The sequence below is a fragment of the Staurois parvus genome, unplaced genomic scaffold (assembly GCF_062004578.1).
Source record: "Staurois parvus isolate SC_StPar_1 unplaced genomic scaffold, SC_StPar_1.0 ptg000469l, whole genome shotgun sequence".
In the NCBI taxonomy this organism is placed as follows: domain Eukaryota; kingdom Metazoa; phylum Chordata; class Amphibia; order Anura; family Ranidae; genus Staurois; species Staurois parvus.
Window position 1 is genome coordinate 1,141,447 of NW_028318265.1, and position 22,039 is coordinate 1,163,485.

General features: G+C 43.9%; 1 protein-coding gene across 12 annotated transcripts in view; it reads left to right on the plus strand.

The window, feature by feature from the left end:
- PLEKHA5 (pleckstrin homology domain containing A5) overlaps positions 1–22,039 on the plus strand; it is a 213,779-nt gene that overhangs the window by 52,765 nt on the left and 138,975 nt on the right. The window contains exon 1 of one of the 12 annotated variants that reach the window (XM_089689107.1): positions 16,406–16,512. The exons of the other annotated variants lie outside the window; for them this stretch is intronic. Within the exon in view, the coding sequence (XP_089545233.1) occupies positions 16,505–16,512 (8 nt within the window). The 5' untranslated portion in view covers positions 16,406–16,504. Of the gene's footprint in view, positions 1–16,405; positions 16,513–22,039 lie in introns of those variants that run through there. 12 annotated transcript variants of the gene reach the window in all.

Below are 22,039 nucleotides of genomic sequence, written 5' to 3' on the forward strand. Positions count from 1 at the left end.
AGACTCCGCCTCTGGGGAACCTACCTAACTGTAGAAGGTGGTCTTTAGCCAATTTCACTTGCTTGATTTATTGCTGTAGAAGGTAACCCTGATCTTTATTATGACATTGGTCATCTGTGTACTGCTTTAACCCCTTCCTTCCACAAGTACTCATATGTGCGGCCTCACTGGACTGGGCTTTTTCACATATGTGTATCTGTTTTTGTGCTGGGAGTGCGCCACACAGGCTGTGGTCTCACCAGGAGCCCTGGGTCCCGTACTTGCGATCGGGACCCAGAAATCCTTTTTCTGATTGCTGTGATAGCCTCTGATTGGCTAACACAGTGATCAGTGACTGTGAAGTCCACCCCTGTGTTTTCTCTCTTTCTGAATGGAAAGGAGAGATACATTGTATCTCTCTCTCTCTTCTTGCAGAGATTAAAAAAACTGTGTAAAAGAAAGAAAAGATACCTAGATCAAGGTTTGATTTAGGCCAGTTCCAGGGTTAGTGTTTGGGTCAAAGGTCAGGATCAGTATATTTTGGGCAGGATTAAAAAAATAAAAAAATTAGCGTCCGTGTTATTGTCAGTGTGTTTTAGGCAGGATAAAAAAAGCAAAACGCGCACTATTGTTTCTGGGGTTGTTCTATGGTGGTAGGTTATGGCAGGGCTTGACAGATATGCTTTGAATCTAGGAGCCAGCTAAAAAAGTTAGGAGCCAAGAATGTGTGACTCATTTCTGAGCACATACGATATCTGTGTTGAGCAGGCATGCTCCTTTCTCAAGCTTGAGAAAGGAGCGCGTGTGTCCAACACAGACTGTACAATCGGATTGTACAATCTCCTTAAATCTTCCATAGACTATGTGCTGCAAGGGCCTGCCTGATTGGAAAGCATTGTTTAGGTAGGTCCTTATATTATATAATTTTGGTAACAGATTGCCCAGAGATTGTACAATGTGTATGGGCAGCTGAATGCATGAGTGGAGGACAGCCTCTGTGGTCTATGGAGTAGAAGCAGAAAACATTATATGGGTTGGCTGTGCAGCTGAATTGCAGTCTTGTAGATCCGTTGGCTGGAGTGAAGTTAATTATGTCAGCAGCCTGACAGACTTTGTATGGTTTCTCCCTCCACCTGTCACCTACTCACCATGGCAGGCTGTCCCAAGGCTCGCTCTAACCACATAAAGCTGGAGGTAGAGCCTGCAGAGTGAGGACCAGCCCCGGCTCTGGACAGACAACCCTGACATCTGTCCGCTGATCCCTCCTGGTGGATTAGTTCACTCATTTGGATGTCTTTGTACCTTTCATCAGCCCTGCACACTAGAAGACACACACATGGTACAGCTTTGTCTCCAGTGCAGCAGACATCTTCCCAGAGAGCGGCTGCGGCGTTCCATGCCATTGGTCTCCAAAAAAATGACTCTGCCCCTTACAGTGTAATGAAAGAGCCATAGACACATATGGACCTCACTACTATACAGGAGTGTTATCCTATCTATTGTGGACGGGGTTTTTCTTCTATCCGTGGGCTGACAAAAGCCCAGGTGCCATAATACAATTTCTATTCACCATGGAGACCTGGTGCCTGGGATTTGTTGATTCCTAGGTTATGGTAGTAGCAAGAAATATACAACTAAATAAAAAAAAATATTTATATTCCCACTATTTTAGGCTAGTTTTGCTTTGATAATAAAAGAAAAATTAGAAGATATCCAATGAAAGCCCAATGTCCTGAAAAAATAAACCCAAGGTATAATCCACCTAGATGCACACAAAGTAGTCTTAATGATATGTACAGTTTTACTAACAAGTGTCAAAGTTGCAAAATTGTGCTTGCACATTAACGTTTGTTTTACCCGTAGGCGGGAAGGGGTTAAGTTTTGCATTTTTATGTGGGGATCATTTCTCCTTCTTTTCTCCCATTTCAGTGGATTGAAAGGGGGGCCTTTTTCTACACTGCCTCCAGTGTACAATTTTTCAGTTTGATCAGCTTATCTGCAGTGATCTGCCATATTGGTTCAGTAGATTGCAGCGTTCTGCAGAGATTGTAGGATGTACGAAGCCCCATATGTCCTATGTAGGATCTCCCACACATCCAGCCTGACAGCAGATGCTGTTTATCTCTTCATGCTGGATTTGTGCTGTGGGTATCCATTAACCCTCAGTATGCTGAGCCTAGTCCATCAGAAGGTATAACGTAGTTAAGAGGAAAGAGTCTGTTGTCTGACAACCAATAACCTTCCAGGTGTCTCTGGAAAGGAAAGATCTGATTGGCTCTGTAGGAGACACCACTATTACTCCTGTCTCCTTTTCTAATTATCACTACGGTCCATCCATGCTGTGCAAAGAGCAAATTTGACTTAACTCAGAGCATCCAATCACATCTTATCTTCTATCAATCAGTGAGAATGATCGCTTGGTGTGGTTAAGCACATATTGCTCAGAAGTCTGAGCAAGGCACACCAATAAAGTAGAACATTTTGGTCATACTAAAATTTCCTCGCAACTGAGTGCTGTTTGTGGCAGGGAGAGGATGCAGTATGACCACACCAAACCAGTGTCATATCACAGTGTGACTTCACTGCTTGCAAACCCAAAACGTTTGGGGAGAGACTTATTCCAGCCGAAAAACAGACACAGGTAATAGATTTTGAGGTGTTTATTATATGTGTTTTTTTTTTTTTGCTCTTGTCCTGTAGGTGAAGTCTGGTACTCTAGTTTTGTGTGTGGCTCACTTCTAGTATTGCTTTATATTTCTGAGCCATAATTTTGGACTGTGTGATGTTCCCTCCATTCTTCCCAGAGTTTGCTGCACCCCCTCCACCTTTAACAAGCCCTCTTTTTTGTTATTCCCATAATTCCACCCCCTTCCTTACCCCTGTACACTACTGCCTTGTTCCTGTAGTTGTGTCTTTTCCCCCCAGAACCCTCCTGCTTTATTCTCATAAATTGCCATTCTCTCCCTTGGAGCCCCATGCTTTACTCCTGTAATTCCCTGTCCCTCTGCCCAAAGAGCCCTCCTGACTTACTGTAATAATTCCTATTCTCCCCCAGAACCTTCCTTCCTTATTCCCATAATTCTCCCATAATAAGTTTCCATCAGGCGCCTTTATTGTGAAGGTTGGTGGTGCGGCGATGTCACTGCTGTTGATGGATGGATGCATAGGCCTCTAATTAGGAGTCATCATGTCATAGTTGTGTTAATGGTATTGTAGTCCTGCACAGTAAAGATCTCTTACTGGAACTTCAGCAATAGACCTGTGGTATCTGTCCCTGGTGTAGAAATGAATGTGAAGCAATTAGGAAGTAATTAAAAACTGTTCTCCTTTCTTCTGAGTGAGCACAGCGTGGAGTCTGAACCATCCAATTTATGTGCAGAAACAGCTGGAAAGGTTATTGTCAGCCCCCATTGCGACACGAAACAGACCCCACCACATCTAAGATCAATGTGGAGTCCTCTGGTACAGAGTGACAGTTATTATGACAATGAGGCATGACTGTAACCTTGTAATTGGGCATACAGCCACCACTTGCACCCTTTTGGATATTTTCTTTTTGATGTAGCAAAAGTTTGGAAAGTGTGTCAACAATATCCAAATAAACCAGGTGACAACACCTCTGAGTGACACATGAATGGTGTTGTACTGGTTCTTTCAAACCTGTGCACAGAAACATGAACTGTATTGTACTGACTCTTCCAGACACATGGGCTGCATTATACTGACTCTTCCAGACACATGGACTGCATTATACTGACTCTTCCAGACACATGGACTGCATTATACTGACTCTTCCAGACACATGGGCTGCATTATACTGACTCTTCCAGACACATGGACTGCATTATACTGACTCTTCCAGACCAGACACATGGGCTGCATTATACTGACTCTTCCAGACACATGGACTGTATTATACTGACTCTTCCAGACACACAGGGGCTGCATTATACTGACTCTTCCAGACACATGGACTGTATTATACCGACTCTTCCAGACACATGGACTGCATTATACTGACTCTTCCAGACCAGACACATGGACTGCATTATACTGACTCTTCCAGACACATTGACTGCATTATACTGACTCTTCCAGACACATGGACTGCATTATACTGACTCTTCCAGACATATTGACTGCATTATACTGACTCTTCCAGACAGATGGACTGCATTATACTGACTCTTCCAGACGCATTGACTGCATTATACTGACTCTTCCAGACAGATGGACTGCATTATACTGACTCTTCCAGACAGATGGACTGCATTATACTGACTCTTCCAGACACATGGACTGCATTATACTGACTCTTCCAGACACATTGACTGCATTATACTGACTCTTCCAGACCAGACACATGGACTGTATTATACTGACTCTTCCAGACACGTGGACTGCATTATACTGACTCTTCCAGACACTTGGACTGTATTATACTGACTCTTCCAGACCAGACACATGGACTGCATTATACTGACTCTTCCAGACACATGGGCTGCATTATACTGACTCTTCCAGCCACATGGACTGCATTATACTGACTCTTCCAGACACATGGGCTGCATTATACTGACTCTTCCAGACACATGGACTGTATTATACTGACTCTTCCAGACACATTGACTGCATTATACTGACTCTTCCAGACAGATGGGCTGCATTATACTGACTCTTCCAGACACATGGACTGTATTATACTGACTCTTCCAGACACATTGACTGCATTATACTGACTCTTCCAGACACATGGGCTGCATTATACTGACTCTTCCAGACCAGACACATGGGCTGCATTATACTGACTCTTCCAGACACATGGACTGCATTATGCTGACTCTTCCAGACACATGGACTGCATTATGCTGACTCTTCCAGACACATGGACTGCATTATACTGACTCTTCCAGACCAGACACATGGACTGCATTATACTGACTCTTCCAGACACACGGACTGCATTATACTGACTTTTCCAGACACATGGACTGCATTATACTGACTCTTCCAGACCAGACATATGGGCTGCATTATACTGACTTTTCTAGACACATGGACTGCATTATACTGACTCTTCCAGACACATGGACTGCTTTATACTGACTTTTCCAGACACATGGACTGCATTATACTGACTTTTTCAGACACATGGACTGCATTATACTGACTTTTCCAGACACATGGGCTGCATTATACTGACTTTTCCAGACACATGGGCTGCATTTTACTGACTCTTCCAGACCAGACACATGGACTGCATTATACGGACTCTTCCAGACAGATGGACTGCATTATACTGACTCTTCCAGACCAGACACATGGACTGTATTATACTAACTCTTCCAGACACATGGACTGTATTATACTAACTCTTCCAGACACATGGACTGTATTATACTTCAGATCAGTCTCTTCCCTCAATGAGCTTACAATCTAAGGTCCCTAACTCACCTTCATACATACACATACTAGGGACAATTTAGATAGTAGCCATTTAACCTATTAACATGTCTTTGGAGTGTGGGAGGAAACCCGAGTACCCAGTGGAAACCTGCGCAATCACAGGGAGAACATGCAAACTCTGTGAAGGTATGTTGTGGTTGGGATTTGAACTAAAGACCCTAGTGCTGCTAGGCGGAAGTGCTACCCACTTAGCTACTGTGTCACCTCTGTGTTATACCGGCCCTTCCAGACCGAACACAGACACCTGGATGGTATTATACTGACTTCCAGACTTGACTCAGGCTCATGTAGGATATTATACTGACTCCATTAGACCGATACAGACACATGGATGGTATTATATGGACTCTTTCAGACCAGACACTAATACATAGATGGTATTATACTGGCTGTCCTAGCCCCAACACATGGACGGTGCTATCCTGGCTGTTTTGGACCAGACACATGGACAGTATTTCACTGGCTCTTCCAGACCAGACATTCAATGAGTATTATACTGGCTCTTTCAGATCAGACACATGGACAGAATTAACATGGCTGTTCAAGGCCAAAACTGACACATGAATGGTATTTTACTGGCTCTTCCAGGTCAGACACAGACACATGGATACTAAAAAATGAACAATAGAGGGTGTACCAGCCTAGTGCATTATCCCACAGCATTTATTTAAAATCAACAGAAATTATACTCACAAACATGAATTAAAATCTCTCATCAAGCTACTCGTCCCTAGCCCAGTGACTTGGCCCACTCCAGAGTACAGGAGGATCTCACTAGAGGCTAATGGCTGACATGTTTCAAAGGCAACCCCTTCATCAGGCTCTGAAGAAGAGATTGCATTCGAAATGTGTCAGCCGTTAAAGACTCCCCCTATACTCTGGAGTGAGGTCCCCCTATACTCTGGAGTGTGCTGAGTCAAGGACCACTGCGCCGGCTATGGACAAGTAGCTCAATGAGTGATTTTAATTCTCATGTTTGTGAGTATAATTTATGTTGATTTTAAATAAATGCTGTGGGATAATGCACTATGCTAGTTCTCCCTCTTTTGTTCTTTTTTTTTTTTTTGTAGTAGTAGCTTCAGCACTTTTTCCAGTCCTAGAGAGCAGCAAGGCTTGAAGCAGCTCTCCAGTGACGTGGAGTTATCTTCTATACCTATACCAGGCTATCACACTTATGCGCAGGAGGCATTCTGTATATACAGACACATGGATGGCACTATGCTGACTCTTCCAGACAGGAAACAGATATGTGATGCTGGCTCTTCCAAACCAGACCAGACACATGGTTGGTAGTATACAGGCTTTATCAGACCGACACAGACACATGGGACCATATTATACTGGCTCGTTCAGACACATAGATTGTATTATATTTGCTCTTCTAGGCCAGACACATAGATGGTATTATACTGGTTCTTCTAGACTGGACATATGGATTGTGGTATACTTGTTCTTCCATACTAGACACAGACACATGGATAATATTATATTGACACTTCCAGGCCAGACACATGAACAGGATTATAGTGGCTGTGCCAGAATGGACACATGGACTGTATTATAATGGTTCTTCCAGACTGGACATATGGATTGTGGTGTACTTGTTCTTCCATACTAGACACATGGATAATATTATATTGACACTTCCAGGCCAGACACATGAACAGGATTATAGTGGCTGTGCCAGAATGGACACATGGACTGTATTATAATGGTTCTTCCAGACTGGACAAGGACACATGGATAGTAATTATACTGACTCTTCTAGACCCAGACACATGGATTATATTGTACTTGTTCTATTGGACCATCACAGACACATAGACGGTGTAATACTGGCTCCTGTAGAACGGACAAATGGATGGTGTTATGCTGGTTTTCCCACAACAGGCACATAGCAGTGTTAATTTTGTTGCCGAAAATATTTTTTCGTCATAATTTTCATCAGACATGTTTTCAGTGATGAAACTAGACGAAAATCAATTTGGATTTTCATCAATTGACAAAAACTATGATTAAAATCAATGACAGTTTTCATCAACGAACGAAAGGGAAGCTGAAATGTGAGGTAGGGACTTTTTTTTTTTTTTATAGTAAGGGAAGGGGAGAGAGGGGCCACACCGCTAACAGTGCAGTAACATTTTATTCACTCTTTCAAACCTTCAGTGCGAAATATGCATAGAATTAGCTTAATGTGAAGCTATCAGTAGTGGCAATAGTCCTGACTGTAGCCATTGGGATAATGGAGAGGCAGTAGATGCCGGTGATGAGATCCAGAGAAGCTGTCGGAGAGCCGCCCCAGGAACTTTGGAAGAACTGATGGAGCTGTCAAAAGCCTGGGTGCTAGTAACCAAACAGGAACCATACAGAGGCAAAACCACACCCATTCATCAGCTGATGGAGGAGTGGTTTCGCCTCTGAAATGGCTCCTTCCTGTTTGGCTATTAGCACCCAGGCTTTTGAAAGCTCCATCTGACAGTTTTTCCAAAGTGCGTGTGGCGACTGATGGCTTCTGTGGATCTCATGACTGGCATCTACTACCTCTCTCCATGATCCCAGCAGCTCCAGTCTATTATCACTACTTCAAAATAAACAACAAACACTGTACTTGAGCTAAATAAAATAGTGAATAAAACAGTGTAAAATCAGGCAATACTGTAATCTCAGATACCACAGTTCCAATTAAATTATATATAAAGTACAGAGCTAAAATATCCAAATCATATCAAATGTGCAATGAAATGACATACCGCATGGTGGACGATATTACCACCACTGACAGCTTCACATTGCGATCATTTTATGCCTGTTTCACACTGAAGCTTGTGAGTGCATTACCATTGTTTTGTTATTTTGTTTTGGTTAACATAGCCCCCCATACACTATCCAATTTTGAACACGCAGATTCATTTCTGATTTTTAGCACGTGAAGCGCTGATTTTTGTATTCATTTTTTTTCATTTTGTAAAGTTGCACTTCTGTTTGTCAAAAAAGCAATAAAACTTGGTTTTATTTATAAAGATGTTGTATATCACAATGGCTAAATCTGTGTCTATAGTGCATGTACAAAAACCTTAATACCATAAATAATAACACGATCCTAGATTTTTACTCCAGGAGAAATTCTAGAGAAATGCTTAAATAATGCTTTACAGTTAACTAAACCCATTAGGTTTTAGTTGACAAAAATGTACTGGAAAATGTAGTCAACTAAAATACAACTAATAAATAAAACAATTCAGATGACTAAAATACAACTAAAACTAAAATGGCATTTTAGTCAAAAGACTATGACTAAAACTAAACTGAAACTTGATGTCAAACTGAACACATACAGTTGGTTTTATACTCCCTAGACCGGACACATGGTTCGTATTATATTGGCTTTTTCACAACAGATTTTAGTAGGTTTTATAGTGTCTCTTCCAGACCAGGCACCTGGATGGTATATTACTGGCTCTTTCAGACCGGACACAGACACATGGTCTGTATTATTCTGGTTCTATCAAACTGACACAAACAATTGGTATGTTTGGCATTATACTGGCTTTTCCAGACACATATAGAAGGGACTGTATTATTCTACCTGTTCCTGACTGAATACGGAAACAAGAACAGTATTGTACTAGTTCTTTCAGAGTGGACACATACAAATGGACAGTAATTATGCTGGTTCTTCTAGAGCGGACATGGATAGTAATTATAGTGGCTTTTCCAGACTAGACACAAATACATGGGCAGTAATTATATTGGCTCTTCCAGACTGGACACATGAACAGTCATTTTCCTGACACTTCTATACTAGACACATGGCTGGGTATTACACTTATTCTTTCAGACCAGGTGCAGAAACATAGATGGTAATATACTAGCTGTTCCAGACCAGACACATGGACGGACGGTATTATACTAGCTCTTCCAGACTGAATACTGACATGTGGACAGTATTATACTGGCTCTTCCAGTCTGAAAATGGACACATGGGTGGTAATATACTGGCTCTTTCAGACCAGACACATGGATGGTATTCTGGCTCTCCCAAACTAGACACGGACACATAGTAGGTATTGGCATATTGGCTCTTCCAGACCAGACTTATAGACTGTATTATACTGGCTATTCCTTACCTTGGTTGGTGTATACTTTATCTTGTAGACCAAACACATGGATGGTATTGTACTTGTTCTTAACAGGTGAGACACAGAAAACTAAATGCTTTTATATTGGCTCTTCCAGGCCAGGTGCCAGGATTGGTAATATACTGGCTCTTCCAGACTGGACATGGAAACATGGACAATAATTATACTGACTGTTCTAGACCAGACAAATGTATGTCATTATATGTGCTCATCCAGATCAGACACAGAAACATAGCAGGTAATATACTAGCTCTTCCAGAACAGACACACAGATGGTACTCTACCGGGTCTTTCGGCGAGGATGCAGACACATACATGGTATTATACTGGCACTTTCAGACCAGACACATGGTATTATACTAGCTCTTCCAGGCCAGATACATGAACAGTATTATATTCACATATAATACCAGGCAGGTCAAAGACATTTACATGATACTATACTGGCTCTTCTAGGCCGTACATAGATACATATGGTATGGTATTATATTGGCTCTTTAGACCAGACACATGGATCGTCTTATCCTTGCCCTTCCAGACTAGACAGATATATAGACGGCATTATACTGGCTCTACCAGACCAGACACATGGACGGAATTATACTGGCTGTTTCAGATCGGACAGTGACATATGGACAGTATTATACTGGCTTTTCCAGATTGGACACATGGATGGTATTATACTGGTGCTGCCAGAGTCAAGGTCTAAATCAGTGGTCTCCAAACTGCAGCCCTCGGGCTGGATGTGGCCCTTTGCTTGCATTTATATGGCTCTTGGGGCACTATTTCTCTTACTGCTATAAGGTACTATTCCTCCTACTGATACGAATCACTATTTCTCCTACTGACACCAACAATGGGGCTTAATTCCTCCACTGATCAAATGATGGAACATTATTCTTCCCACTGATACCAACGATAGGGTACAATTCCCTTCACTGACACGACGGGGAACTATTCCTTCCATGGACACTACTTATGGGGTACAATTAATTTTTCTACTCCCACCGACTGCCAAGCCAAAGGCTTTATTTACTCCCGCTGACTGTCAAACCAGAGGCATTATTTACTCCCACTGACCGCCGAGGCAGAGGCATTATTTACTCCCACTGACCGCCGAGCCAGAGGCATTATTTACTCCCACTGACCGCCGAGCCAGAGGCATTATTTACTGCCACTGACCGTTGAGCCAGAGGCATTATTTACGCCCACTGACCGCCGAGCCAGAGGCATTATTTACTCCCACTGACCGCCGAGCCAGAGGCATTATTTACTCCCACTGACCGCCGAGCCAGAGGCATTATTTACTCCCACTGACCGCCGAGCCAGAGGCATTATTTACTCCCACTGACCGCCGAGCCAGAGGCATTATTTACTCCCACTGACCGCCGAGCCAGAGGCATTATTTACTCCCACTGACCGCCGAGCCAGAGGCATTATTTACTCCCACTGACCGCCGAGCCAGAGGCATTATTTACTCCCACTGACCGCCGAGCCAGAGGCATTATTTACTCCCACTGACCGCCGAGCCAGAGGCATTATTTACTCCCACTGACCGCCGAGCCAGAGGCATTATTTACTCCCACTGACCGCCGAGCCAGAGGCATTATTTACTCCCACTGACCGCCGAGCCAGAGGCATTATTTACTCCCACTGACCGCCGAGCCAGAGGCATTATTTACTCCCACTGACCGCCGAGCCAGAGGCATTATTTACTGCCACTGACTGCCGAGCCAGAGGCATTATTTACTGCCACTGACCGTTGAGCCAGAGGCACTATTTACTGCCACTGACCGTTGAGCCAGAGGCACTATTTACTGCCACTGACCGCCGAGCCAGAGGCATTATTTACTCCCACTGACCGCCGAGCCAGAGGCATTATTTACTCTCACTGACCGCCGAGCCAGAGGCATTATTTACTCCCACTGACCGCCGAGCCAGAGGCATTATTTACTCCCACTGACCGCCGAGCCAGAGGCATTATTTACTCCCACTGACCGCCGAGCCAGAGGCATTATTTACTGCCACTGACCGTTGAGCCAGAGGCACTATTTACTGCCACTGACCGTTGAGCCAGAGGCACTATTTACTGCCACTGACCGTTGAGCCAGAGGCACTATTTACTGCCACTGACCGTTGAGCCAGAGGCACTATTTACTGCCACTGACCGTTGAGCCAGAGGCACTATTTACTGCCACTGACCGTTGAGCCAGAGGCACTATTTACTGCCACTGACCGTTGAGCCAGAGGCACTATTTACTGCCACTGACCGTTGAGCCAGAGGCACTATTTACTGCCACTGACCGTTGAGCCAGAGGCACTATTTACTGCCACTGACCGTTGAGCCAGAGGCATTATTTACTCTCACTGACTGCCTAGCCAGAGGCATTATTTACTCCCACTGACCGCGGAGCCAGAGGCAATATTTACTCCCACTGACTGCCGAGCCAGAGGCATTATTTACTCCCACTGACCGCCGAGCCAGAGGCATTATTTACTCCCACTGACCGCCGAGCCAGAGGCATTATTTACTCCCACTGACCGCCGAGCCAGAGGCATTATTTACTCCCACTGACCCTGAGGCATGTACTAGTCCCACTGGCCTCAGTCTTACTGTATTAACTGCTTCCATACCAGGCACTTTTACCCCCTTCCTGCCCAGGCCATTTTTCAGGTTTCAGCGCTCTCACACTTTGCACAGTTATACAACATTGTACCCAAATTAAAATTTTATCATTTTCTTCACACGACTAGAGCTTTCTTTTTTTGTTATTTTTATATTAACAAAAAAAAGATCGAAAATTTTGAGAAAAAAAAACATGTTTTTCTTTGTTTCTGTTATAAAAGTTTGCAAATAAATAATTGTTCTTCATAAATTTAGGCCAATATGTAGTTTTCTACACGTCTTTGGTGAAAATAACCCAAATTAGGATGTATTTTTTAGTTTGTTGGAAAGTTCACAAACTATGGTATATATCTGAAAATCGATCAGTCCTGAAGTACTGACAGCCAATCTAATTTCTTGAGGTCCAAGAATGTCAGAACAGTACAGATATCCCCCAAATGACCCCTTTTTGCAAAGTAGACAGTCCGACGTATTTCATAAGAGGCATGGCGAGTTTTTTGAAATTTGTATTTTTTTTGTCATAATTTTTCGGAAAATTAAAAAATGAAAAAAATTATTTTCACTATTTTTCTTTTTGCATACTGTCACCAGTGCAGTACAGCGTCATAAAATAACTGGCATGGCGGTGATCAGGGACACTGACTGGTGACAGTATGAAAAAAGAATGTAATTTTTTTTTATTTTTTATTTAATTTTTTTCTTTTTTTTAAGATTTTTTTTTTTCATATTTCAATAGTATGACCAATAGTAGTTACTATTGTAACATTGTACTACTTTGGGGAAGTGATCAGTATTTTTTTTTTTTACACAATTTGCTTATAGCAAAGAATTACTTTGCTATAAGCAAGCATTTACCTGAATGACATCGATTCATTCAGGTTTTTTTTTTTGTGCTTAGCTGTGATTTGGCCACGGCTAATCACATGACACAGCTGGGCTGTGATTGGCCCAGCTTGTGCATGTGATCGCTGTGACCATTCACAGCTAGACACACGTGTATACAATGGATGGCATGAATGAAGCCATCCATTGTATACAACTGTCATATGACCTGCTGTGATTGGTCACAGCAGGTCACATGGTACCGGCAACAGGACCGGTACTCAGATCTATCATCGGCCGTGTCCGAGGTACACGGCCGGTGACAGATCGCGCCGCTGCGCGGCTCTGCGGGCATGCAAACTGCGCATGCCCAAAAGGACGCCATATTGCGTCCATCCGGAGGGGTGAGGGGTGTTGCAGGCCACCATCTGGCTATAGGCCAGGCAGGAACCTGTTAAGGACAGTAATCTGAACCTTTATTTAGAAAGTTTGGAGACCCCTGTGTAACGGAACAGACCCAGACTGCGCTTGAGTACTTCGGTTAGACTGCCGTTTCCCCATCCGAAAACCGACAACAGACACTACTGCCGACCATACAAAACTAGACGACACCAGTCTTGAAGTAAACCAGGAGGTAGACTAGTTTATTTGAACACAGATACAAGATATATACCCTCAGGGGACAATCCCCCCTCCCTGCATAATGACACAGGGCAGGGCAATCTACATTTAGTAACAAGAGACACACAGGTATTCAAACTTCACACCAGCAGACACTCCCATCAGGAGGGAGGGCTGCTGGAGACATGAAGAACCCCCCCCCCACACACTAAGCTAATACACATAAATACATACATCCCATAATAGTTTGCTCCCAAGCCAGACAAACAATAGAACAATGGGATGCAGCCACATAACATTAAACAATCAACAACCCCCACCCCACCTATCTCCTAAACATGTCTACACAGTCTTAGACAAAGCCCACACAATATTAGGACAGATCACCCTGTACCCCTAACAGGCACAGGGTGATTTACACATAAGAGGGATATGAGAAGCTGGGACAGGGGTCTCCCAACCTCTCCAAAGTGAGCTGGGTTCCATGGGCCCCCCACCCAAAGTGACTCCCGTCACACCCTGGTCTAAATGATGCCCTACCTATTTTCAACAAAGCCCCTCTTCTTTCTACCAATTGTGTAGTGTTGGCTGATGCACAAATCTTTCTAGCCACTGTACACACGTAAATAAATAAGCTGCACAAAGAGGTAGCAATGGTTGTGGTCAGGTCCAGTATTTGAGTCATCACAATTTCTCATGACTTTATTCCATTATCATTATACCACCACATTTTCTGCTGTGGCCTGCTGACCTTGGTCCCTCTTCTCTTCCTTTTCCTGTCCTCTGTATCTGTGATAAATAATTTTCAGTGGTGTTTTAATTAGTTTATTACACTAAACAGGAATATGGCTGCAGGACACCCGGCGGCAGAGTGACGGCTGAAGCTAATTCCAGTGGACTGTGTGGTTTATCCGGTCATGTGTGCAGAGGTGACCTACATACTTCTATTTGCTCTGTAATTGGTAAAGATGATTTATTCATGGTATTCCTCCAGCACAGAGCCTATTGGCCATGTCTTGTGGAGCGATTGTGCGGCCATGTTGTGTGCTGTAACTGGTCCCCCTCTTGTCAAAGGACTGGAGAGTGCTGCACATCTGCTGTTGGTAACGCCACCATTTTCATGGGTGCTAGATTTAACACTTGAGTCTTTATTCCCAGCTGTAGAGTGAGCACTAGGCACTGGCAGCATTAATGTTCAGCAGTCAATGTATGACCTCAGGTAACCACAATTACCACCAGACTGACTTCTTTCCACCTGTCCTTATGTGTACAGGCAGAACAGTGCATGAATGGACTTACATTCCAGTATCATCTCTACCAAAGAAGAATGCTTGCCTTCTCAGTGATTTAGTATCTGTTCAGCTTATATGTGTTGGCTTGTGATCAGAAACACCTCAATAATTCCATTGATTGTGTCAGCTGTATGGGGATTTAGTGGCTTGGATTGTCTTATCTGTGATTTTTATTTTGATGTGTCAACTCTGATAGCTCAGTGCTACGCACGCAGACTGGGTCTAGGGAGGTATGTCACTGCATATATTGGCATTTGAAACTGAACATAATCTATTAAAAAGGACCTGTACTGTTAAATCTTTACCCCCCCCCCCCCCCCCACAAAAAAAAAGGCAGAGGACAAAAGATCCTTTGCTTTTCCCTGTCAGGGCTGCCCCACTGATAACTGGTAATCTAATGAATGGCAGTGTAGTAGTGTTAGAGGAGGAGAAAGCAACAGATCTACAGATTGAATGAAGCAGAAAGATCCCTGCACTACTACAGGTCCTCTAATACAGCTTCTTTTTCAGCAAGGAAAACATCAATATCCCTCCATGTCTGATGAGACTAGCAGTCAGAGGCAGCAGTACCTTGGATGATCTCACACTGCAGCTATAGAGCAATGAGGCTACAGAACAGAAGTGCTTAGGTACAAGAACTCTTATTTCCATCGGAGGAATTAGGAAAAAAGGTAAAATTATCAGGATATGTCACATTTCTAGGTGTTCCTTACAAGGCAAGGAAGATCATATCTGAGCTGAGTGTCTTGCAGTGACTGGGGCCTCTCCGTGTCGGTTGAATTGGCTGAGTAAAGGTTTATGGTTATCAAGTTTCATGTCTTTCAAATATCACCAATTTTTAAATCCCAGGACAGCTGAGGTTGGTTTTGCCCAATTAGAAAAAAAAATCCTTCCTGACCTTCACAAATTCTGCCAGATAAATTTGTTGGATTGGGATCTTCCACATTGTCCTCTGTGGACACTTCTGTATAGCAGGCCTTCACAAGAACATTGGCGCATAGATGTGATCACAACCGTAAAAATCCTTCAACTATTTTTTTTTTATTTACCTTGTTTGCATTGTTGATAAGAAGATCTGTAACAAACTGACATCACATGAAAGTCAATCTGCATAACTGGAATTTATGAAATTCCAGTTACGCAGATCTTTATGAATTAACTGGAAGTTATGAAAGATCTCTACATTGGGCTGAACATAGAGGGTACTATGTATATAGGAATATGAGGGCACAACACTGTATGCAGAAATGTGCTATGTGTAAATATCTCTGTAGACTCTCTATATACAGCTCATATTTCTATATAATCAGTGCTGTACTCTATACTGTTGTATGCAGGTCTCTGTAGATTGAAGAGGAGATTCCCTGTGACGTCTCCCCTGTGTCATAGTACCCCCTCCCTCCCCGTTCCCCAGCACACAAGTAACTGACTGCAGAAGGATCAGACAGTGCCTGGACCAGCAGTTATTCTCACTTCTCTTCCCTGTATGTGTTCGAAGAGTGATTGGATCAGTGAGTATTCTCACTACTCATTTCTGCATATGTCTGGAGAGTAATTGGATGGATCAGTGAGTATTTTCACTACTATTCCCTGTATTTGTCTGTACAGTGATTGAATCAGTGGGTATTTTCAAAACTTTTACCTGTATGTGTCTAGAGAGTGATTGGGTCAGTGAGCATATTACTGCTATTCCCCTGCATGTGTCCATAATGTGATTGGGATTAGTGAGTATCTCATCACTCCTCCCTGTATGTGTCTGCAGAGTGATTGGATCGCTGAGTAATTTTCACTGCTCTGGAAGAGTGATTGGATCGGTGGGTATTGTCCTGGTTTATTTAAAAGCAGCTAGACTTGCCATGTATTCTTCCAGGACCTTTTGGTCTGAATCTATTCTATGCCCCAATCTTTGGGACTGAACCCTCAAGAGAGGGATTCTCCTGGGATAGACACGGTGAGCAGGTTGTATTTGTCTCCACCCTGAGGGCTGTTGGGAGATGAGGGTTTAATGACTCTCAACTGAAGAATGTTAACTTGTCACTCTGATGTGATCCTCGGGTGTATTGACAATCGCCCTGGCTTGGGTGTATTGATGATTGCCCTGGCTTGGGTGTATTGATGATCGCCCTGGCTTGGGTGTATTGATGATCGCCCTGGCTTGGGTGTATTGATGATCGCCCTGGCTTGGGTGTATTGATGATCGCCCTGGCTTGGGTGTATTGATGATCGCCCTGGCTTGGGTGTATTGATGATCGCCCTGGCTTGGGTGTATTGATGATCGCCCTGGCTTGGGTGTATTGGTGATCGCCCTGGCTTGGGTGTATTGGTGATCGCCCTGGCTTGGGTGTATTGGTGATCGCCCTGGCTTGGGTGTATTGGTGATCGCCCTGGCTTGGGGGTAATGATGATCGCCCTGGCTTGGGGGTATTGTTGATCGCTCTGGGTTGGGGGTATTGATGATCGCCCTGGCTTGGGTGTATTGATGATCGCCCTGGCTTAAGTGTACTTCTGATCGCCTTGGCTTGGGTGTATTGGTGATCGCCCTGGCTTGAGTGTATTGATGATCGCCCTGGCTTGGGGGTATTGATGATCGCCCTGGCTTGGGGGTATTGATGATCGCCCTGGCTTGGGGGTATTGATGATCGCCCTTGCTTGGGGGTATTGATGATCGCCCTGGCTTGGGGGTATTGATGATCGCCCTGGCTTGGGGGTATTGATGATCGCCCTGGCTTGGGGGTATTGATGATCGCCCTGGCTTGGGGGTATTGATGATCGCCCTGGCTTGGGGGTATTGATGATCGCCCTGGCTTGGGGGTATTGATGATCGCCCTGGCTTGGGGGTATTGTTGATCGCCCTGGCTTGGGGGTATTGTTGATCGCCCTGGCTTGGGGGTATTGTTGATCGCCCTGGCTTGGGGGTATTGATGATCGCCCTGGCTTGGGGGTATTGATGATCGCCCTGGCTTGGGGGTATTGATGATCGCCCTGGCTTGGGGGTATTGATGATCGCCCTGGCTTGGGGGTATTGATGATCGCCCTGGCTTGGGGGTATTGATGATCGCCCTGGCTTGGGGGTATTGTTGATCGCCCTGGCTTGGGGGTATTGTTGATCGCCCTGGCTTGGGGGTATTGTTGATCGCCCTGGCTTGGGGGTATTGTTGATCGCCCTGGCTTGGGGGTATTGTTGATCGCCCTGGCTTGGGGGTATTGTTGATCGCCATGGCTTGGGGGTATTGTTGATCGCCATGGCTTGGGGGTATTGTTGATCGCTCTGGGTTGGGGGTATTGATGATCGTCCTGGCTTAAGTGTACTGATGATCGTCCTGGCTTGGGGGTATTGATGATCGCCCTGGCTTGGGGGTATTGATGATCGCCCCGGCTTGAGGGTATTGATGATCGCCCCGGCTTGGGGGTATTGATGATCGCCCCGGCTTGGGGGTATTGATGATCGCCCCGGCTTGGGGGTATTGATGATCGCCCCGGCTTGGGGGTATTGATGATCGCCCCGGCTTGGGGGTATTGATGATCGCACCGGCTTGGGGGTATTGATGATCGCCCCGGCTTGGGGGTATTGATGATCGCCCCGGCTTGGGGGTATTGATGATCGCCCCGGCTTGGGGGTATTGATGATCGCCCCGGCTTGGGGGTATTGATGATCGCCCCGGCTTGGCTGTATTGATGATCGCCCCGTCTTGGCTGTATTGATGATCGCCCCGGCTTGGCTGTATTGATGATCGCCCCGGCTTGGCTGTATTGATGATCGCCCCGGCTTGGCTGTATTGATGATCGCCCCGGCTTGGCTGTATTGATGATCGCCCCGGCTTGGCTGTATTGATGATCGCCCTGGCTTGGCTGTATTGATGAACGCCCTGGCTTGGCTGTATTGATGAACGCCCTGGCTTGGCTGTATTGATTATTCTGATCCTGGGTGAATGTACTGGTGTTCGTGGGTACGTGTATTGCTATTTTTGGGTAGATATATTGATAATTATGATCTTGGATGAGTTTATTGATGATCCTGAGAGGATGTGTTGATGCTATAGGTGAGATGATCCCAGGTGAATGTATTGATAATTCTGGGATGGTTGTACTAATGCTGTAGGTGGTGGGGTTATTGATGATCCTCCATGTGTGTTGATTATTCTGTGGTGGGTGTGTTGATTCTCTATGTGGATTTATTGATGATTCTGGATTAATGTATTGCTAATGTGGAGTTGATTTATTGTTAATTTGGGGTGGGGGTATTGATAATTCTGATCCTGGCTGGATGCATCAATGCTATAGATGGGTTTATTGATGTTGCTGGGTTGGGTGTGTTGATAATCCTGATCCTGGGTGCCTGGATGCATCAGTGCTATAGGTGAGTTTATTGATGATCCTGGGTTCATGTATTGATAATTTTGAGGTGGGTGTGTTGATGGTCCTGGGTGAACATATTATTGCTTTAGGTGGGTTTATTGATGATTCTGGGTTAACGTAATTCTGATTGTGGGTTGAGTGTGTTGTTGATGATTCTTGGTGGATGTGTTGATGATCCTGGTTTGGGTGTATTGATAATTCTGATCCTGTTTCGATGTATTGTTTATGATCTTGGGTGGACATATTGATAATCCTAGGTTAATGTATTGATAATTCTGGGATGAGTGTATTGATGATCCTGTATGGATGAGTTGATTATCTTGGGTTAATATATTGATGATCTGGGGTAGGTATTGGTAATCCCTTCCGAATCCTAGTAAGGGTGGAACTGTAGAAAGGAGGCAGGATACAGGTGTGCCGCCCTGTGACATTGACCTAATGCTATATAAATCCTGCATTTTGTATTGATCCAAGTTGAGGGCAATGGTAAAATGGTTGTGTACAGTGTGTGCATCTGAAGCCCCACATTTACCCAGTGCATTGTGGGAGGATGAAAGGAAGACAATTCTGCTCTGACACTTTTATAATTAATCTAGAATCTTTGATGGCTGTCTTGCAGATAGGTGTATGATGAGGCATGTGCCCTGTGTGTCTTTTTGCGTGATTCGGTTCACATGTGCAGTCTTGTGATGGTGCTCATGCTCTCTTCTGTCACATGTTGTGGTCATGAAAGGTGATGTGTTTAATTGGAATTGTCTGTTGTTCAGTGTTCCCTGTGTGTGTGAATGTCATTGCCCAAAGCAAAATGGGGATTCATAATTGTCATGTATTTTTTATTTTGTTATAAAGTTCAGCTATACAAATTTTAAATACCTTTGTAACTACCAGTATATGTATGTGCCTAGATCTCATTTCTAAAAGGACCGTGATCTCTGAAGGTGTTTACGGTCTGTTTAGAATATGGTGACCTTTGTAAACTCAACATAATTATGAACCATCACTAGAAGCAGATGCTTTCTCCTTGGTCGGAAGAGTCAGAATTTTTGTTTTGAGGTGCTTTGTACTGCAACACTATTATCAGTCGTCACCTTGCTATATCTCCTGCACTTTCGTGTCACTATTTGGCCGTTGTATCAGGTCCTATGCTTATGACATGTGGTGTACAGATGGCTATTGATTGATTGTACAGATGGCAGATGTATTGATTGCTGTTGAAATTTGTAATGTCTGACTTTCAGGGGAATCCTCTTTCCATAAGACGCAGCCTGTAGATATTATGTTTGGAACTAGACAAGGAGGGACAATTTAGTATAGAATTCAAGAGCCACTCAGGACAATTTAGGAGAAAAAAGACTTATAGAGGTAACAACACATTGTAAAATTCCGCAGCTTGTTACCAAAGGGGACAATGATAAAAACAGAGGTCTCTGTTTCATACATTTGTACTTGTGGTGCACTGAAATGAAAATTGTGGACCGAAACCAAAAATTCAGCATGCACTAGGTCGAAAACAGAAACTGAAATGGACAGTTAAAAAAAAAAGAAAAAAAAAAAATTATATTTAATTGTATTATATTCGACTTTTTAATTAATATCATGAATTTTAATTATCAATTTTAAAAAATACAATCCAGTGACGTAAAATAACTTTTATTGAAAGTAGCACACAAAAATTGGATAGAAAATAAAATGGAATATATATGAAATTTTAAAAACTTAAATAGAGGCGTTTTTGCATTGAAGTCAATGGGACTAAGTTTTGCATTGAAGTAAATGGTACTCAATTTTGCGTTGAAGTCAGTGAGGGGCTTTTTTGCATTGACAACAATGGGACGCAAAGCCAATTATCATTATCTGCACTTTTTTTTTTTTTCCATTTCCTATCATCAAAACACTGATAATCCTATTTTTGGTCGATCATTTTCGGCGTCCTTTATATCGGTGTATTACTAGTTTGTACATATACTTCCTTCCCTTCCTATATGTATAATAATACAAGAGATCCAGATGTTTACAGGGTAACAAAGGACCTCTCGTGTACCTAACGCAACAGATCAAGGAAATGGCCGTAGCACTGTGCTTTTATTATTATTATACAGTATTTATATAGCGCCAGCAAGGTTTGCTCAGCGCTGTACATTATAGTGGGGGACAGAACATGAGACAATACAGTAACAAGACAATACACGAGGGGTTCGAGGGCCCTGCTTTTTTGAGCTTTCAATCTAGGAGGGAGGGGAAAGTGGTACAGGAGGACGTGGCTGTGGAGGGTGGAGTGGTAGGAGGAGTGGAGGAGATCGGCTGTTAGGTGAGGGTGGGGTAAGCTTCCCTGAAGAGATGGGTTTTCAGTGTGCGTCTAAAGGAGAGGAGAGTAGGTGACAGTCTGATGGATTGGGGTAGTGAGTTCCAGAGGATGGGGGAAGTCCTGCAGAAGTCCTGCAGTCGGGCGTGGGAGGTGGAGACCAGGGAGTTAGAAAGTAGGAGGTCTTGTGAGGAGCAAAGATTACGGGTTGGGTGGTATTTGGGTATCAGGTCAGTGAGGTAGTTTGGGGCAGGGTTGTGAATGGCTTTGTATGTCAGTGTTAGTAGTTTGAATTTAATGCGTTGGGCGAGCGGGAGCCAGTGGAGGGAATAACAGAGGGGGGTGGCAGAAGAGGAGCGGTTGGTAAGGTGGATGAGTCTGGCCGCTGAGTTCAGGATAGACTGAAGTGGGGATAGTCTGTGATGAGGTAGGCCAG